General features: G+C 52.1%; 1 protein-coding gene across 4 annotated transcripts in view; it reads right to left on the reverse strand.

The window, feature by feature from the left end:
* Positions 1–346: 346 nt before the first annotated feature.
* Positions 347–19357, reverse strand: part of shroom3 (shroom family member 3) — a 43650-nt gene continuing 24639 nt past the window's right edge. For 2 of the 4 annotated variants that reach the window (XM_030085681.1, XM_030085684.1), the window contains 22 exons: positions 14103–14228; positions 10801–11037; positions 10320–10624; positions 9982–10231; positions 9683–9732; positions 8950–9397; positions 8374–8652; positions 7834–8260; positions 7606–7730; positions 7377–7526; positions 6712–7187; positions 6003–6215; positions 5752–5908; positions 5303–5555; positions 5007–5083; positions 3606–3682; positions 2873–3539; positions 2563–2773; positions 1989–2134; positions 1536–1635; positions 1303–1468; positions 347–1212 (listed from right to left, as the gene is read on the reverse strand). In XM_030085681.1, the coding sequence (XP_029941541.1) occupies positions 665–1212; positions 1303–1468; positions 1536–1635; positions 1989–2134; positions 2563–2773; positions 2873–3539; positions 3606–3682; positions 5007–5083; positions 5303–5555; positions 5752–5908; positions 6003–6215; positions 6712–7187; positions 7377–7526; positions 7606–7730; positions 7834–8260; positions 8374–8652; positions 8950–9397; positions 9683–9732; positions 9982–10231; positions 10320–10624; positions 10801–11037; positions 14103–14228 (5488 nt within the window). In that variant the 3' untranslated portion in view covers positions 347–664. Of the gene's footprint in view, positions 1213–1302; positions 1469–1535; positions 1636–1988; positions 2135–2562; positions 2774–2872; positions 3540–3605; positions 3683–5006; positions 5084–5302; positions 5556–5751; positions 5909–6002; positions 6216–6711; positions 7188–7376; positions 7527–7605; positions 7731–7833; positions 8261–8373; positions 8653–8949; positions 9398–9682; positions 9733–9981; positions 10232–10319; positions 10625–10800; positions 11038–14102; positions 14229–17061; positions 17646–19357 lie in introns of those variants that run through there. The other 2 variants (XM_030085682.1, XM_030085683.1) reach the window with 2 other exon arrangements.

Consider the following 19357-nt stretch of genomic DNA (forward strand, 5'->3'; position numbering starts at 1 on the left):
ACAGGAATGGATGGAGAACACACACACACACACACACACACACACACACACACACACACACACACACACACACACACACACACACACGAGGCTGAAGGCTTAATAACTGCAGTGCCACAGGGTCAGCTGATCAGATGATATCTGGTCTCACCTCACATGACACTTCACTTTGGAATTCATCTTTTTTAAACCTAAATTTGATCTTTTCCCGAGGAAAAAATCAATTAAATGTAGTCTTTTCCACTCTCGTGCTAAAAAGGAGGCGTCTGTTTGCTGCTTTTCATTGAATCATCCTGCCGCCTCCCGTTTGTGTGTTTTGCTGCAGTGAAATGAGAAACACAGCCGCTCCGGATTTGGTGTTAATTTATTGTCTGTACATGTGCGAGTGCTGAGCAGGCGTGGCGAGTCTCCGGACAGGGGTCTGGTCATTCGGACGGCGAGGGCGGCTTCGCTCGCTTCAGATCCCTGACGGAGCCTGAAGGCTGCTGCCGGGGACTTTTGGCCAATAATAAAAAATAACAACAACATTTCACACAAACATGCCTAACATGACGTGACAGGAGTTGCAAAACAGGAAAATGCAAAGAATGAAGTGTAGGTGGCGCTGTCCGTCCCGGAAGCAGACTTTAAAAGAGTCTTAGGCAGGGTGAGAGGAAGCAGTCCTTCACAGCGACGTGACGGCGGTGGGCCTGACGGCGAGCTCCGGGCCGGGCGGCCGGCCGGGGCGGCGGTGGGCGTCGGCCAGCTCCGGCGGCAGCGCCTCCAGCAGCTGCGCCAGCCGCTCGTCCTCCTGCCGCAGCAGGTCGTCCAGGCGGCGCCGCCCCATCAGGAGGGACGGCCCGGCGCTCACGAAGCGGCGGTAGTCCCTCAGCCGGGCCTCGGACAGGTACCCGGACAGGATGGCGTGCACGGCGCGCTGCCGCCGGTCCAGGTTCTCCTTCAGCTCGCGGGCGTCTTCGGTCTGGCGGAGCAGCAGGGAGCGCTTGTGGAGCAGCGACTCCTGAAGGGGGCGACAGAGAGCGTCAGGACAGCGGTGGAACCTGCTCGCCCAGGGAGAACGTGCAGCCTCCAGCGGGACGGCGCGCCTCACCCGCTCGTCTGCGGCGTCCTCTGCTGGCAGCTCTGCGCTCTGCAGCCCCAGCAGCGCCCGGTCGATCCTGGACAGCCGGCCGCACAGCGACAGCAGCAGGTTCACGATCCGATCCAGGTCTCCTGCAGGGAGGGAGCACAGCGGGGGTCAGCGGGGGTCAGCGGGGGTCGGCGGGGGTCGGCGGGCGGCTCCACGGCGGGCGGAGGAAGCACCGATGAACATGCTGAACTTGTCCCGCTCGTTGGGCTTGAGCCGCTCCTGCACCAGGCTCTCCAGGCTGGCCCCCAGAGCCCGGTGGCGCCGCTGCTCCTCGCTCAGCGCCTCCTTCTCCCGCTGCAGCGCCGCCATGCTGCTCCTCAGGGCCGCCACCAGCTCCACCTGCAGAGCAGCAGCAGCCGTGACTCCTCAGCTGATTAACGGCCGTCTAACCACGTCGCTTCTTTACCTTTCTGGCGTTCAGATCTTTCTCGTCTTCCTCTAAAGCAGCCGGGCCTCCTCCGTCTGCGTCTTCACCCTCAGCAGGATCACTGAAGACTTCTCCAACTCTTTAAGAGGTTAAAAACAAGCTGTTTAGTTGTTTGCCGACGTTGTCGGATGTGATCGATATTTTAGTTGAAGCTCCTTCAGTCGTTTGAGTCACAGGTGAATTCCTTCCTTTGCTGTCTGGATGACTGCTGTGACTCCGCCTGAACACCAGGTGTCACTGTTGTTCAGATCTTAGGCTCTCAGACCAAACAGGCCCTCCAGCATGTCCTGGATTGACCTCTGACCTTTACTGCTAACATTGAGCCAGTTGAGCAAATAATGACTTGAAGAGTGAAAAGTTAGAGAAGAACATCCAACGTTTTCAGCTGAACACAGGAGAGTAAATGATGAATCCGGTTCACGTGGGACTGACCTTCCGAACGCGGGCCCCCCCCCACCCTGCTGCTGCTGGCCTCTGAGGCTCGGCCTGCAGTTTGGGAAGATCTCGTTCATCATGTCCACGGTGGATTTTCCCCTGGAGGCGTCCAGGAGCGGCGCCAGAGAAGGGTCCAGGGACACCTGGGAAAAACAGAGTGAGAACATGATTCACACTGCAGAGCGCGGTGTTCAATCCGCGGCTCTGGAGCCACGAAGGCTTTACAGCATGAAAACAATTGAATTTTAAACATTGAATTTATTTTCATTATAGTTACACACCACAGTACTATTCAAAATGATTCATTCAAAAGGGCTTAAAAAACAGGAACACACAAAATTAAAAAAAAATAGCTAAAACCACAAAAGTCACAAAATGGAACCCTGCTGCAGAACATGACGATGGATCAGCAGTTCACACACATCACAACTTAATTCAGACTGAAATCTGAGATTCTGACTGAAACAGAGCGACATCCAGTGGACAGAACTGGAACTGCAGTCAGCTTTGCTACAGCATTTACCGTCTGTCTTCTATTCTGACAGGAAAAGTCATCGCTGGAGGAACCCACCAGCTTCCGGGACAGCTCCTCCACCCTCAGCTCCTCCGGGGTCTTCTCCCTGGGGGGCAGCGGCAGGTACTGCAGCCCTTCAGGCTCCTCCTCCGCCCTGGACGTGTTGACGGCTGAGACCGGCGGCGGAGCGGAGACAGCAGGAGGGGGGACGGAGGGGGAGGACTGGAGGGGGGGATTCCTGGAGTCATCCCAGAACTCGGGACCACAGCTGGAGGCGAAGACAAACATGAAACACAAGATAAAGAACAAGTTCTCTGAAGGTTCTGGATCCGGGATCCTGTGATGGCAGGAATATCTTAAAACCAACCTGTCAGCTGCCTGCTCGAAGAGCACGGGTGGAGGAGGAGGGGGGAAGTCCTCCGTGGGGACGGTGTCTGTGGCGGGCAGTGAGGGCGGAGGGCGGGCCGGACTCTGGAGGAAGACCTCGTCCAGGTCGTCCTGCGGCGTCACGGAGAGCTCCGGCGGCGGCGGCGGCTGGTCCACGCAGTCGAAGAAGCCGGACTCGGAGATCCGCAGCGAGGACAGGCGCTGTGCGGGCGGATGCGGGGGCGGGGGAGGGGAGGGCGGGGCCCCGGCAGGTTGTCCATGTGGCGGCGGGGGGCCGGCGGGCGGAGCCGGTCTGGTTCGGTCTCTTCTGGTGTCCAGACTGAAGGCCCTGCCTCGGAACGGCTCCGCCGGCTCTTCCAAGATGCTGGCGTCACTCAGACTGTGTCTGCTCGGTCTGTCCGTGGCCTCCACTGCGTCACCCCCGCCCCCGTCGCCTCCGTCGCCCCCGCCCGTCTGAGGGAAGGTGATGTTGTCCAGGTTGGCCTGACTCAGCCTCTCGCTGGCCTGCCACTCGGCCGCCCCCGGAGGCGAGAAGGGGCAGGGCAGGCCGACGGAGGCCGCCAGGGTGGAGGTGCTCAGGGCGCGCTGCCGCTCGCTGGTCCGCTGCCGCTCCCGGCGGGGGGCGGGAGTGTGGGCGGAGCCGGGGTCTGCGGGCACAGCGGGGGGTCACAACAGCTCCGCAGCAGGAAGCAGGACTGTTTCATGATGCTCACCTGGAGACGGTCCGGCGGGACGGAAGGCCTCCACGCCGACGTGAGGGGGGGGAGGGGACGGACCGACGTCTGAAGGCCTGACAGACACAAGGAAAACCGGAGCTCAGGTCTCAGCATTTCTCATCACTGCAACATCACTCAGTGCTTTCAGTTTTGCTCAGAAACAAACGCTGCATGAGGTTTGGCACATTTATCGACAGTCAATACAAATAACACCAAAGACTGAATCAGATGAAGCCCCACTGGGTCGTATTTCACCTCAATATTTCAATGTTACACCAAACCAGAAGACAAAAAAATTAAATAAACTCAGAGAGAAATGACTGAAAACAACAAACTCAAACCAACTTCTGAAATCTTCCTGATGGAAACCTGCAGATGTGACTGAAAAACAGGAAATAAACTCCACACTGCTGCATAAAACTGAAAGAGAAAAAGGGACTGTGATTTGGAATTTGCATGTTGATCTGATATCGTTCAGCCTCGCAGCAGCAGATTTATTTCTTTGTTTGAACAAACATCCGTCCTGCGGTGCGGCGGTGCAGACGGGAGCTCAGCATCCGTTTATCTGACTCTCTCTCAGGGAGTCGCCCTGTTTCCCCAAAATTCCCCAGCTCCTCCGACTCCCTCTGCTCCGTCTCTCTGGTCCCTCTGGTTTAATCTCTCCTCCTCCTCCTCCTCCTCTTCCTCCTCTTCCTCCTCACTTCACTCTTTCCACTCTCCTCCTTTCATGCCAGCAGACACTCCCTCATCGGTTCACATCCCTTCCTCCTCGCAGCAGGTTTTAAAATAGCCTCACAGGCTGAATATCAGCAGCCTATTATGGAAGAGAGCTCAAACAGACGATCAGCGACCATCCGATTCCCATGATCCTCCAGTTATTCAGCAGCAACCCAAAAGCACGCCGACGGGAAAAGGAGGTAAAATTAGCCACATTTCATTTTTTAGAGCAAATTAATCATCAGAGGCAAAACAACTGGGAAAGAAGAGAGATGTCTGGAGTCAGGGACGTCTCATTCAAAACAGAGGCCGATGCTGGACCGGTGGTGCAGTGGTTTACACAGCTGGACCGGTGGTGCAGTGGTTTACACTGCTGGACCGGTGGTGCAGTGGTTTACACTGCTGGACCGGTGGTGCAGTGGTTTACACTGCTGGACCGGTGAACCAGAGACCACCGCTGAATCAGAGACCACCGCCACTCTTTCTAGTCTCTAACCTCCAACCAGAACTGCAGAAAGTCTCCATTAACTGGATGGATGGATGGATGGATGGATGGATGGATGGATGGATGGATGACTGCACTGCCATGTTGGACACCTTGGCTCTACCTTCAAGTCCAAACACTGAGTTTGAATCCATCGTCTGCCACGTCTCGCTCTGCAGGGAACAGGTGGGACGTACCTGTCTGCAGCCAGCGCACAGCGTCCAGGCTCTGAGACGAAGACGCCGAACATCCTGACGTCGCCTGGAGCCAAGTCCTGCAAACAAGACCATTCTCTGTAACGCTCAGTATCTGTTCAGACACCATATATTTACAAACGGCTCCGCAAAACAGTGTTACCAGCAAGTTACCAATCGATTTCTTCAGCTGCTAACAAGTTCTCATAAAATCAGAAACGTTCAACTTTCAGGACATGTGTGACATGCTGTTTATGTCCATGACTCTGATGTGGATCATGGAGGTTTTCCGGCGTCACCTGGTTCATCCTCTCGGCTGAGGGCGAGGAGCGGGAGCGGTGATGCTGAGGGGAGATCGGTTTCTCGTCTGACCGCTCCAGAAGGTTCTCGGCAGACACCGAGCCGGTTCTCTGCAGAGCCCCGTTGGGCTGCCGGGACGGCCCCGGCTCGGCCAGAGGCTCGGCGAGGCGTCTGCTGGGAGACTCGGCCTGCCTGCCGAACCGAGCTGCAGGGAGGAGGTCCTGGAGTTCCAGACTGGAGCCAGCAGGAGAACTGAGAAGAAACCAGGAGGGTCGGGTGGGTCAGGGGCAACTCAACCTTTACCCTCCGTCCTCTGGACACCGGCCAAAAACCGATCCTTCTGCAGCCGGATTCACCGGCACCCTGCACGAGGCCTGCTACACTGGAGGCTCGCTTTCAGTTTGCATGAGATTTACTGAGAAGATCGCCATCGGGCAGCTGTGTTTACCCAGGCAGCGGCTGCGCCGGAGGCCTCGGGGTGGTCACCCTGCCGGGGTAGAAGAGGTTGGACTGCAGCATCTGCCGGTCGGGGGAGCAGAAACTGCGGTCCAGAGCAGTGTCCTGAAGGGAGAGCAGACTGGAGGTGGAGGACAGGCTGAGGGTGTCTGCGAGGGACAGGAACACAGAGAGAGAATGTCTGATCCGTCCTTTCCTCTCGCCTGCTTCTGGTCTCGGTCGGGGTGTTTCTGGTCCACCCACCTGTATGGCTGCTGCTCTCCGGGCCCAGATAGGCACTGCGGGGTCTCCACCCGCCCCTGTGGCCGCCCTCATCCCGCCGTCCGGCTCGCTTCCTCTCCACATACTCAGCCAGAGCGTCCTGTTGAACCTGCCGGAGGTCTGGTCTCGACGTGGCGCTTCCGATCCCGCTCGCCGCGAGTTCGAAAACCCTCCGCCGATCGGCCACGCTGGTTTCTGACAGCAAAATGCTGTGATTAGCATGAGCTACGTGTCTAGCAACGTGCCATCAAAATACCAATCAGGTTTGAAAAAAGTGCTTCTTCAAGCAACTCGGAACTGTTAGCCTCTGTTGCTAAAGGCTAGCATCCCTGGAACAAAGTATCAATGCGGTTTGATATAAAGCATAAAGTTGAATCTACATTCTCTAAACAAGCCACAAACACAAGAATCTGCTTTTACGGGACATTTCTCTAGTCATATGGACTGTTTGAATGTCATTTAAAAAGCGTTCTGGCCTCATGTTGTAGCATTGGAGCTAGCTTGTGCCATTTTTGAGTTTCAGCTTTATTCAGATCTTATAAACTAGCTGTGAGACTGAGTATGATATGTTGTCTCTCTACTGTTATCAAAACAAGCCAACCTGACATACAAAGCTGTGTCTCTGAATGCTTTGGCTGGCCCAGGATTCTGTTGGCGGTGCATAACGTACAGGATGCTTTGCAACGTTTACCTCCTCCTCGTCTGAAGAGGGCAGCAGTCTCTGCATCCGAAACCCCGACCTCATTCATATTCTCTGGCTCGGAGTACGAACGCTTCTTCTGGTCCGCCGTCAGGCGCTTGCGGCCGCAGATCCGAAACGTGGCGGGCGCCCCGACAGGCGGGATGACGGGCAGCGCCGGCGGGCTCGGGCCGCGGACCTCCGGACTGACCACGTGCCTCTCCTTCGGGGTGTGTGGGGACGTGACGGGCGACGCGAAGTGTGGCGTGATGATGACTCCCTGGGGCTTGGGCATCGTTTTGGGACCTTTTTTCTCAAGGGAGGGGAACTTGGCGGGAGCGGGCGGAGGCTGCTGGCCGCCGGAGGAGGGGAGCGGTGGAGCAGCGGCTGGAGGCGGGCTGCTGACTGAGGAGCTCAGGTCTCGGCGTCTGAAGGAGGTGGAGCGCAGGACGCTCGACTGGGCGTCTTTCAAACGGTCCCTGTAAGATCTGGTCAGAGACAAGCACCGAACGTGAGAATCACAACAAAACCTTCCAACAGAGATCAGGTGTGTTGACCCTGACTAGCTGAAGGTCTCTGAACTTTGACCTGCAGAGAGACGATGTCCCTCTAAGGACCTGACTCTGCTACAGAGCCTTCAGGTTCTGAGCGACGGTGGCCTGTTGGAGAGCTCTAACCTGTTGGCGTGTATGTCCTGTATGGGACCCAACAACTCCTGGATTTCCTGTCTCCAGGGGAAGTCCTTGCCGCCGTCTCCATAAGAAGATGCATCCACTTGGAGAGTGCTCCGGCTCCTCTGAAGGGCTAAACTGGGATCCGCCGAAGACCTGAACATCACAGGCAAGTGTCACCACCTCTGACTAGAGGAAGAAATGTTGATGGACAGTGATACTGAAGGTCTTCTACCTGTGCTTCATCTGTTCGCTGCTCCCTCCTCGGTAGCTCATGGTCCGCTGGGCTTTGGTGCTTCTCTCCAGCATGTGCCGGAGGTCTTCGGCTCCGCAGGGGGAACTGCGACCCTTCTCCGTTACCTCAAATCAAAAAGCATTACGGAGTGAAGCAAAGAGCATCACAGTATGTCCAAAATACTTTGGTTGAAAGTAATCAGGGAGTTCAAATGTTGGCTGAGTTTACCCGCAGGTGGTTGTGTGAGGTGCTCGTGCTGTGGCTGCGAGTCTTTCCGGCCTGCCGACGCTCGATTCGACTGACTTTCTCCAACACCGAGAGGCTGCGGACCGGCCCCCGCGGGCCGTCGCTAAAGCTGCTGCTGTCATGGCCGCCGGCTGAGTCGACAGCGTTGGGAGGGGGGCACTGCTGGACCTCGGCGAGAGCGTTCTCCAGGCGAGTCAGGGGGTGCTCTCGGTCCCCGTCCTGCTCTCGGGGGTCCAGGTGCTGGTAGTGCATGGCTGCCGACTCACTGAAGTGGCGTGAAGAAGGCTGGTAGGCGGGGACGGGTCTGGGCTGAGGGTGAGGAGGGGCGTGGCTGTGAGGCGTCTGGTCCTGAGCAGGTCTGGGATATGTGACGGGATCTGAGGAGTGAGAGCTGGTCTGGTCCAATGATCTGCAGAGCAGAGAGAAAGTCAGGAGGAAGGCAAGAAAGAGGACGTCCAACTTGTCCTCCAATAGACTTCTGTCGACCACTCGGTCCAGATCCCAGATCCCCCGCCACTGTACCTGCTTCTGTCTCTCCGGGGCTGGACAGGTACGTCTTGTGAGGTTTGGGGTCTCAGGTCAGGGGCTGTATGGATCTGCTGGATGTGGAAGGACTGGTCCAGGTCCTGGTCCGGGTCCGGGTATGCTTGGCTCATAAGAACACTGGGCTCCTGGGTGCTCTGACTGTAAGATCCCTGCTCATTCGGAGGCCTCTGCAGCCTCGTCCGGACTTCCAATTCCCCTTCCGGAGTTTTCCTGTGCTGACTGTAGGGCCTGCTGTCAGAGTCGCTCTGGTGATAACTGAGCATGAAAAACGAAACGGAAGACTTTACTGCATCTTAAGGATTAGATCATGAGTTTGCAAACCTGCAAACTGATAATCACAGGTCCCCATCGCTAACCTCCAGGCCACCACTACCCAAAGCAGGTTTAGAGAACAGCAAGGTTAAAAATGTAAGGAAATGAACCTATGGTGAAGAACGCTTTAAGCTCCAAGGGTCATTTGAAAGTCACAACTCTGCTGTTTTCTGAGTGTGAGAACCGTGAGCGGAGCTGTACAGCCGCCACATTGTTGGCTGAACTATGGGTGAAGCTCACCTTTCCGTCCCGTACGCTGGAGTCCGGAGCTGTGAGGAAGCCGTTGTTGGATAGGACCTGTGGGAGTATCCGTTTTCGGTGGTCGTCCTGCCCCCCTCCGCTGCTCCATCCTCCCTCCCGGTCAGTCCTGGCGGTTGCTGCTGTCGCCCGCCCTCCTTCGCCGGTGCAGGGAAGACTTTCAGCGGTCCCGGGCCGGGACTAGAGCCGGGATTAGAGCTGGGTGTCTGTGCGTAGTGCGGCTCGGGCCTCAGGACAGGGTACACGCTGGTGGGGAGGATGAGCCAGCTGGAGGGGAGAGCCGGGGCGGGGCCCGCAGGGCCGGACGGAGGTCCAGTCGGGGACGGGGGCTGGGGAAAGCCACCCTGTCGGGGCTTCGTGGTGGGGCTGCTTTCCGGACTTTTCTCTATGACTGTGTGGAGCTGACCCTCTGCGCCATACGAGCCTTTGGCTGCAAACACAGTCATGTCTGTTAGCAAATCCACATCAACATCTGGTAAGGTGACAAAAACAACCAAGTTAAGTTAACTAGTTAACGACGTGTGGTCTCTCTTGTTGAAATCTCCGAATAAACCATGACCAGGTTCAATCCCTCTACCCCACTTAAAACAGTCCACGTGATCAAAAACAGGAAGTTGGTATCTACTCTATTCTGACAGTAAACGATAGTCGTGCTATAATCCACACTCCAGGTTTAATTTGAAGTCTCCATCACTCATCAGGCGTTGGACTGTACCTGATGCGACGGAGCCACTGGAGTGATGCCAGGAGCCTTTCTGCAGAGACCTGACAAACAAACACCATCAGATCAGATCAGATCACATGAGAAAAAGATCTCCTTCATGCAGTGAATTATTCAGCAAAATTGAGAAGGAAGAATTATTTACAGTTAATCTTTAAAATAAAGGCAACCAATATAGACATCTAAACAGCATCTGCGTTGTGTTACTGAATCGTACTCCGTGTAAAACACTTCTTACCCTCGTCTGTCAGCTGGTTTCAGATCTGGTCATGTTGCTGTTTGGTGATGCTTACCGTAGCGGCCGGGCGTGATCCAGACTGGACCAGGAGTTTGGTCTCTCGTGGTTCCTGATGGCGGCGTAGCTATCGCTGCGTCTCGGGGGAGCCGGCACCCCCTTCAGGCTCTCGTAGGAGCTGCGGCTGGCCGCCGGGCCCCATATGGAGCCCACGCTGTGTCTGTTTGAAGCCGGGGCGCCGCCGTTGCTGCTGCCGCTGCTGCTGCCGCTGCTGCTGCCGCCATGGTAACACACCCCGCCCACTGAACCTAGAGTCACGGGAAAGTGGACAAACAGTGACATCAAAAAAATGTGAATCACAAATGTTGGGGAGTGTTCCTGAGAGGGAAGCGCCACCTTGTCGGTCTCTCGCCGCGGGCCTCGCTGCTCCTCCTCCTCCTCTCAACTCACTGCTGGAGCTCAGCTCCTGCTCCTGCGCCAGGCCCTGCTGGTTGTCGTAAACCGTTCGGACGTAGCGTAAGTCTGCCTGCTGCATGTCAGCGCCGCCTCCCCCTCTCTGAGGGACGGTCTCCAGCGAGTAGGAGCGCTCCGGGCTGAAGGAGGGCGTGGAGGCCAGGTACTCCGGGATACTGGAGCTGGTGGAGAAGGAGGAGTAGGCGGAGTCCCGCTTGCTGTGGAGGTGGTCGATGCTGTTGGACGACCTGGAACCCGAAATGTTAGGTGGTCAGTGAGGATCGGGGCTGTTTGGGTTCTTTATCACCAAAGAATCTTAATGGAAAACAGTTGAATAACAAAGTGATCCTGATTCAGGAAGCTTTGAGGAGCTACTCCACGCTCTGTCATGCTAAGCTAGCAGCAGTGTGGTTGATGTATGCACCTGGCGGAGGACAGCTGATGGCAGGAGGAGTAGGTGGGGTGGGACCCGCTGTGGCCGTGGTGGCCCAGCGGGTGGTGGTGGTGGTGGTGGTGGTGGTGCTGCGCTCCAGAGGGGAGCTGAGAGGACAGCGGGGGGTCCAGGCTCTCCATGCTGCCCCTCGAGCTGTACTGGTCCGGACTCTTCCTCAGGTAGCTCACGCCCGAGTCGAACCCGCCGGACAGGTCCATGGTGGAGGCGCTGAGGGGCAGGAACACAGTCAGACGTTATTTTGCTTTCGGAATTTTACAAACAAAAATCTGAACAACTGAGTTACGAAAAACTGACCACAGTCTGATTGTCTGTTCACAGATGTATTAAGACACAGAACTGGATGAGGCGCTGAGCGCTTTAACGGTTCGTATAACTGAGTGTCGTCGGCATAAAGCTGGCGGAGCACAAACATGGACGGCCTTGCCAGGTGGCTCGGTTACAATCAAAAGCAAGAGGAAGAGTGCTCCTCCACTGAAATAAATGCCGCTGGTTGTAAAAACTGGGGCTCTGCGGGGCAAAGTGTTGCTGCCTCACGCTGAATAATCACTGAGGAATGTGCATGAGCGAGTGTGTGCGTGTGTCCACATCAGTTTGACCCAACAAGTCCGTGAACCGAACACAACGCAATTAGAGCCGAGGAGAGGAGGACAGGCCCCGTCTGTATTCCTCTCCTCCTGTGTCACTAACTTCTCCCAGCCCAGCTGACTTCCTGTCTCCCTCCTCCAGGTCCAGAACCCGGCTTCTGTTCAAACAGGCTTACACCGGCACCGTGTGTGTGTGTGTGTGTGTGTGTGTGTGTGTGTGTGTAGATGGATGTATGGTGGGTGTTGCCATGGGAGACCCCGAGGTGAGGGGGAGAGCAGTAGGAATGCCCCACACTGAGGGCAAATACGTCAATGGGCCGTTCTGTTTCTCTCTCTCACACACACACACACACACACACACACACACACACACACACACACACACACACACAGTATGCATTTTTTAACTCTTGATTCAGCAGCCGGATTTACCTTCGCCTTTGAAAAAAGTTAAATGATGGTTCCAGTAAAGTTCAAGGCAAGTAGGATAGACTCCATCAGCACACACACACACACACACACACACACACACACACACACACACACACACACACACACACAGAGGCTCTTCTCTACCCTCCGCCGCAGTTCAAAGGAATCACTGACGTAACGTCTCCGGATGACATCAACCTGTTGACCGGCAACTAAATCAGAGCGTTTCTTCCCTGAAGCGTCTGTCGGATAACGGACTCACGCCGCCGCCCGGACACGCCGAACGTCAACTCTCTGCGTGATATTCACCATGGAGAGAACATCACCCAGTCCTATAATGACCCTAAGCGACCTTCAGCCACTCGATATTGAACAGGCTGTGATGTAACGGCGTCAGCAGCGATTCTGATGATCGTCCCAGCAGTGGCGGGGTCACAGCAGCAGGGGGCAGCCTCACCGCTTTCACATGCTGCAGACTAACCCCAGTGAAAGAAGGACCAGCACACAGTTTCTGTGTGTGTGTGTGTGTGTGTTCAGGATGTGACTGGAAATCATTTTCCCCCTTATTGATTTTCCATTTGTTGATCATTTATAATGAAAAGGAAAACAAATCGCAATTGAATTTTTTAAAAAATGACTAAACTGTAAATTTAACAGATTTGACAGATTTAAATATTTTAAAAATAACAACCTTTGCACAGTTGTATGTGTGACATTTGGACACTACATCCACTCTGGAGACCATCTCTTCTCCAAGTATAAGTTGTTTAAATTTTAGGTTTACTTTGAGCTGTCCTGCAAAACCATTTTTTTAAGTCATGGGTTACTGGGATTAAAAACAAAAAGTACTGAAGAAAATCTACTTTCGTGTATTAGTATCGATGATCATGATAAAATAAGAATAAAGGGGATGACAGATGATGTAGCACACACTGAACAAACAAACAAACAAACAAACACACAAATAAATAGTCTCAGGAAGTTCCTTTCCCATCTGTCCAAAACAGGTACTGTCAGTATTATTTTCTACCACATCCAAACAGCTATCCGTATGTAAAGATTTCATAAGATAAATCAGAACAGAAATTTAACAAAGATTCACCAAGCAGTAGTGAAAGTGACAGTCAGAGGTCAGAGTTGAAAACAGCCACTGAGTGAACAACGAAGAGTTGACAATAAAATAACAAACTCAGTCAAGAACTGAATCAACGTCCAAGCAGGAGACTGTTTAAAAAAGGCTCAGACTGCTCAGGAGGTACAGCGATGAAGACCTGAGGTGAGTTTTTACACGGCTGTCTGGAACGCCGTCAACAGGGCCGTACAGGGTGGATGATGGTATATTTAGTGCTGGCGTGTGGATGGGAACAGGTGCACTGTCTGAAGGAATGTGGCTATGAATGTAAAACTACACAATTAATTACTGTCACATACACAACAAATGTTTATATGATATATTTCTCATGACATTCTTACTTTGTTTACATGTTGGACTACATATTTTCAATTGGTAGGATCTGAAAATAAGGATAGTTATATAATTGATTACAAAATATTGGAGGAGGAGAATTAAATAAGTATTACTTGAAAGTATTGCCTGTGAAAAGAGGACAGAAGCTGTCAAAGGGCCAGAAAAGCCTTCTTATCCACTCAACTCTTCACTTCAATCACTGCGTTACACAACGATTCTCATCCTGGTCAATCGTAGACTTTATCTTGAAGTTTATACACAGAGCAGACAGAAAGCTGTTGGTGTCGGTGTGTTATCGTCACAGTGCAGATAAGACTCGCTCCAGGAGTGTTTGAACACTGCGACCCTCGGTGTGACGGCCCACTGCACCGCTCACCCTCACTCTGACGGGTGGGACGTCTCCGCAGGTCACTCAGGTTCAGACGGTCTTCCAGACCTTTTCCAGCACCAGGTCAAACACTGGCCTGCAGGTGCCGGCTGTAAACTGTTATCATGTTTGCCTTCGCTCCGTTCGCTGCTCTTTAGTGGGTACATGTGACCGAGAAGTTAAAGCAGTTTAAGGCAGAAAGTCTAAAGTTCAGAACGCTCACACATTTTAGAGTTTTATGTCCACGGCTGGTATTTTTAAAAGCTAAGAGCTGAAAGAGCAGCTCCTGGTTTACAGATGTTCTACTTTGTTGTGGTTTTTATGATTCTTTAGCTGTGATTGAGTCATTCAGATTTAATATCTAGGAGCAGGAACTTGTACTTCAACAGAGTCAGTATGTGTAGTATGCGAGCGGCCTGACCTGGTGTGGTAGTTGTGGTGCCAGCTGCTGCTCATGGTGTCCATCGCCGCCCGGTCCAACTCCTGCCGAGCGTCGCCGAGCTTGGCCGAGTGCCAGGAGTGAGGACGGGACACCGGCTCACTGCGTCTGCAGGGAGGAAGCACAGGCCAGGAGGCAGGACAGGTGAGCAGCGGGAGCTTCTGGAGGATCCACGTCAGACCGCACAGGGTCAGGACTGGTTCCAGGAAGGGATCCATCGATATGAAATACCGATATTTACCGATATCGATATTGGTATAAAAGCAAGCCAATTTAAAAAAATGACTGATATTAGCCAATAGCAACATCAAGGCCATAATATCCTTGCATCTGGATGAACTGACACATCTTGCTTTCAGACTGTGACATAATGATGCATCTGACGCTTATGAGAGCAACATCCAGTAGCTTTGAGCACATTAAATAGAAATCACGAGGAGAACCCGTGGACTCACAAAACGCTACGAAAACTTTCCATTTACACTTGAAATTTTATAAAGGGGATCAAATAATTTAGTCCAGGTGCCAAAAACCCCGAAGAGAATCTTTTAACAGCTTTAGTTCTGTTGAGGGAAACAGCAAGGCCTCTGATCTCAGACCTGAGAAGCTGTGAAATCAGTGAATGTGTGAAAGTTCAGATATGTCACAACATGCAGGATAAGATAGCAGCTTCTTTATCAACCTGAGCTTATTCTGCAGTTTTGATGTTGTTCATTAAAAAAAAAAAAAAAAAAAAAAAAAGGCTAAACCAAACAGAAGAGTATCTTTTGGCGCGCTGATAACCTGAAGACTTCAGCGCTCCGGCATCCTGACTGAGTTATCTACGCAGTGGCGATAAGAGACGCTGAGACGCTGCTCGGCGGTTTCAGTAATGGTCCCCCGATCCTGGGGGATGTTTGACATGTCCGACCGTTCCATATTTATTCACAACGATAAACAGGAAGCGATTTTATCTGACTAAGTAGGAGCCAGAGACATAAGAACCTGCTTGTCTGTGGGGCACAGGAACCCTGGGTAATGACAGGACGTGACTGGAATACCTCCGCACTGTCCCCGCTCCCCCTCCTCGCTCTGGACCAACCAGTACAAAACTTCACCTTTTATATGTTCATGGCTCAGTCAGGCATCATTATGAAGTGTTTCTCTTTCAGCTGGATGGTATTCATCAGAGTTAAAGTAACTGTAAAGTATTCCTGGTAACCTGAACCGACTCTGAAGGTTTGTCCGTTTCCTTTTCCTCTTAGTCCAGAGAGAAGAAAGACCAAAACTCACAACTCCAGAAACCACAAAGTGAACAGCAAAGACGTCAGTGTGTTCCGGTGTTTCCTGAGCTGAGAGGAGTGTGAGGCGATTCAGATTCTGTGGCCTGGACTCCAGACCGAGGCCCAGCAGGGCATGGCGGAGGCACCATCATGTCACTGGAAGCACGTCTTAAAACAAAGATAAACTCAATCCACTTCACCACAGTGACTCTCTCCGGGCTGATGTTGGTTAAAAACCCCATTTCTGCCTTTGGGCACATGGTTTCTACAGGCTTTCTTTTCACACTAACACAACTTTGCTAACAGTAAAATATTTAGTTGATATTGTATTATGGGTATTGTGTTATGTTCAATTCACCAATTAACAGCTGCCAATACTTTTTTATTGAGATTTGCCAAAGTGAACCCTCTGGCCGGCCGGTTTTAGCCCGAGGGCCTCACGTTGGACACCTCTGTCCAGATTACAGACGACAGAAGCCGTGTCTAAGATATTCAAAGCTATGCTTCTGATTCTTTCAGGTTTTGAGGAAACCTTTATTGAATAAAAGTATTTCTTGTGTAACCGGCTGGTTAGTGGTGATGCCTCACAGCTGTGGCAGGAACCAACGACCAGCTGGGTTGTGTTGGGGGAGGGAATAAATTCGGCGAGCGCACGCTTCCTCCCCCTTGGCACTTCTCTGTGGGAGCAGGTATGTGGCACAGGCTCTGGCTCTGGCTCGGCGTTGGCATATATTAATATTTTCTATTTTGTTTCTTTTTAGGTTCCAGTGTGCGGGTCGGGGCAGCCGAGTTGCCTCTGTTGCCTTGTTTTGTCTTGTTTTATTTTGTTTTTCTTTTTTTGTTTATTGCCCTTTTTTTCCTTTCTTCTGTTTCTTTCGACTCTGCCCAGCTGGGTCAGTGCGTTAGCTGGTTGGACTGTTAGGTTGATTTAATTTGGTCTTGGTTGTCTTCTTGGTGTGATTCATTGTAGGAAACACCAGGCAAGGCTCAGGAACAGACCTGGGGGGTGTGCGTTGCTCAGCCGCGTTTTAATCAAGTTGTGTGTCGTTGTTTCTCACCATATTTATCTTTAAGGTGGCGAATATTGTCTGGTCCTGTGTCCACTGGAGTAATAATAAAGTATGTATTTTTTACCCTCTACATAACTGCCTCGACTTCCATTTCTGAGCTGTTCTACATTTCTCTCGGTTACACTTGTTTTAGACCAAGTGGATCCCACAATTAAACTTATGTCTGAACGAGGGACGCCATGCTTTTCAGGACTTCTGATGTTAAATATGTTTCAGGGTGTCAGGTTGGTGTGATGACGGTCACACGTCTTCATGGCTTTGATCCAGACTCATTTTGATGTTATTTCAGAGTCATTATCGCACAAATGGAGAGACATCCCAACCAATTAAAGAGACAATATTTGACTCAGAGATAATCAATAATAAAATACATGAGAAAGCAGATGAGTCAGTTAATAACTGTAGATATTAAAAACACTCACAGTAGAACATAAATGATGTACGGTTTGAGTTTTGGACATTCAAATCACTCCATGTTAACATTCTGTGAGCCAATTCGAGCTTAATGTTCGGTCTCACATTAAAGAAATGACTGATGACGACAGACAGACCGAAGAGTTTTCGGCCCCGGTCTCCCTGAGCGCCGCTGGTCCTCGGGACCTGCTTTACCTGGAGGTGAACCGGAGGACCTTGGAGATGAGGCCGGTGGCCAGGCCGTTGACGCTGGCCTCGGACGGCGCCCGACACAGAGCTCCATCCGACCGACCCAGCGCCGGCTTCTTCTGCTTCTTCCTTAACTTCCTGCGGTAGAACGCCTCCAGCAGCTCCATGGCCTCGGGTTTCTAACCTGCTTCCCACTTGGCGCCTTCTCAGCCCGTCTCTTCCAGCTTCTTCTTGCGTTAAAAAGTCCCAGAGTCACTTTCCATTTGTCTTTCTTGAACTAAACCTTCCTCACCTCACCTTCATCTTCTTTGGAACAGACGGATGCAGACTGTCTCCTTCTTCGGTTTTCTGTGTTGAACCACTCCCTTATTCCATCAGAATCTCCAGCGAGAGGTCTGCGCTCTCCCGATCCGGTTTGCGTCTTCCAGTCCGGGCTGAGTCCTGCTGTGCTGGCCCTCTGCCCCCGGCTCGTTAACCAAATGAAGCAATTAAGCATCATTAGGCCTCCCTACGATAAAGCCATGAAGTAAACATCCCCGGCACGGCTCGGTCCTGACGCGAGATGTGTTGATGTGGTGCGTGAGCGAGTGGGAGAGAGAGGGAGAGAGAGGGAGGGAAAAGTGGTAAGGAGGGTGAGGTAGAGCGAGACAGAACAAGTAGCAAGAGAGGGAGGACAGAGGGAGATAAGTTCAGTTAGATTGTGAGGGTGGAGATACTGAGGAATGAGGCATCCAAAAGACTGATAAAGAGATGGCAGAAGGAGGGGAAGTATTAAGATACAGAAAGGAAAGGGAGGATGAAAAAGGGATGGAGAGACGAGGGAGAGGAAGCTTTCCTGTTTCACGCCGCAGGAATGAAACGAGAAGAGGAGCGACTTGAGGAGGGGAGAGTTTAAGGAGCAATAAAGGACACAAAGGGCAGCAGTGAAGAGGAGGATCGGGGAGGGAGAGAGGAGCACAGATAAACAGAAGCAGGGAGACGGCCGGGAAACAGTGGACCTTTGAGCTGCAGCGGCACACTGACTGCAGCCCCGAGGGGACGTCTGGAGAGGACGTCTCATGATGCAGCATGTGGTCTGAGCTCCACAACCAGCTCACAACCAGCCGGCGTCACCCGACAACCACAGGCCAACAACACAGCACCACTCAGAGCTGGGACTGGAGCCGGCTGGGCCCGCTGAGGAACTGGAGGGAGGATGAGGAAGAGGGTGGGGATGAGGAAGAGGGTGGGGATGAGGGTGAGGATGATGGCAACCAAGCAACTCAGAAAAAAAATGAGCTTTAATTGACTCGAGACAGTTCCAGTTTAACGATAAAACGCTTTTCTATCAATTCATCTTTACATCCACCATCCATCCATCATCAATTGATCCATCCATCCAAATCAATCCATCATCAATGAAATCATCCATCCATCATGAAATCCATCCATCCATCCATCCATCCATCCACAATCATCAATTCATCCATCCATCATCAATCAGTCCATCTATCCATCTCTCATTCATCCAGCCCAACTGTAGAGTCAGATACTGGAGGACACCAGATCAGCCATAACATTATGACCAGCAGGCTCTATAGTAGCAACAGGAAAATCCCAAAGGTTCCTCAGTACAGTTCTGCCCGTCTTCATTCATGATATGTGTAATTTGCTTCATTTCCGATAAGTTTACGTGTAGCAAATGAAGTAATACCACTGATGACCTGTGGGAGCAGTGCTGTACATTACAGCTCATGTGCGACGGGTGAAACAACGAAGAAAGCAATATAACATGGAGGACAACAGACATGACGTCTCTTCTCCAAACAAATGTCCAACATTTCCTCCAGGGTGAAATCAGGAGAGAGAAGCTCCAGATGTGTCCACAGTTTAGAAGTACTACTGAAGACACACACATTTATTTCAGCAGTTTTGAACGTGTTTCATTGATTAGATTAGATTAGATTAGATTAGATTAGATTAGATCATTTTGATTAGAAACATTGTCCCAGAGACTGTGTGGACAGAGTGTGGCAAATCAGTTCCATATCTTCTGGAACTGTCCCCCGGTGGCTCCAGTTTGGCAAAGTGTTCACGAGAAGCAGGTTTTAAGAGAAAATTACTTTATGATTCTGGATGACGTACCGAAGTGATTTAGAACAGTTATTCAGTGATAAACACCTGTTCAGTTGTTGCGAGTGGCATTTAACAAGAGCTTGACTAGAAATTTGGGCCTCAACATTAGTCCTTCTGTTGGACTGGACCACCATGGTCAGCCTTCAGCAGATAACCAGAAATGACAACGTCCAAGAAGCCCAGAAAT

The sequence above is a fragment of the Salarias fasciatus genome (genome assembly GCF_902148845.1).
Source record: "Salarias fasciatus chromosome 7 unlocalized genomic scaffold, fSalaFa1.1 super_scaffold_4, whole genome shotgun sequence".
In the NCBI taxonomy this organism is placed as follows: Eukaryota; Metazoa; Chordata; class Actinopteri; order Blenniiformes; family Blenniidae; genus Salarias; species Salarias fasciatus.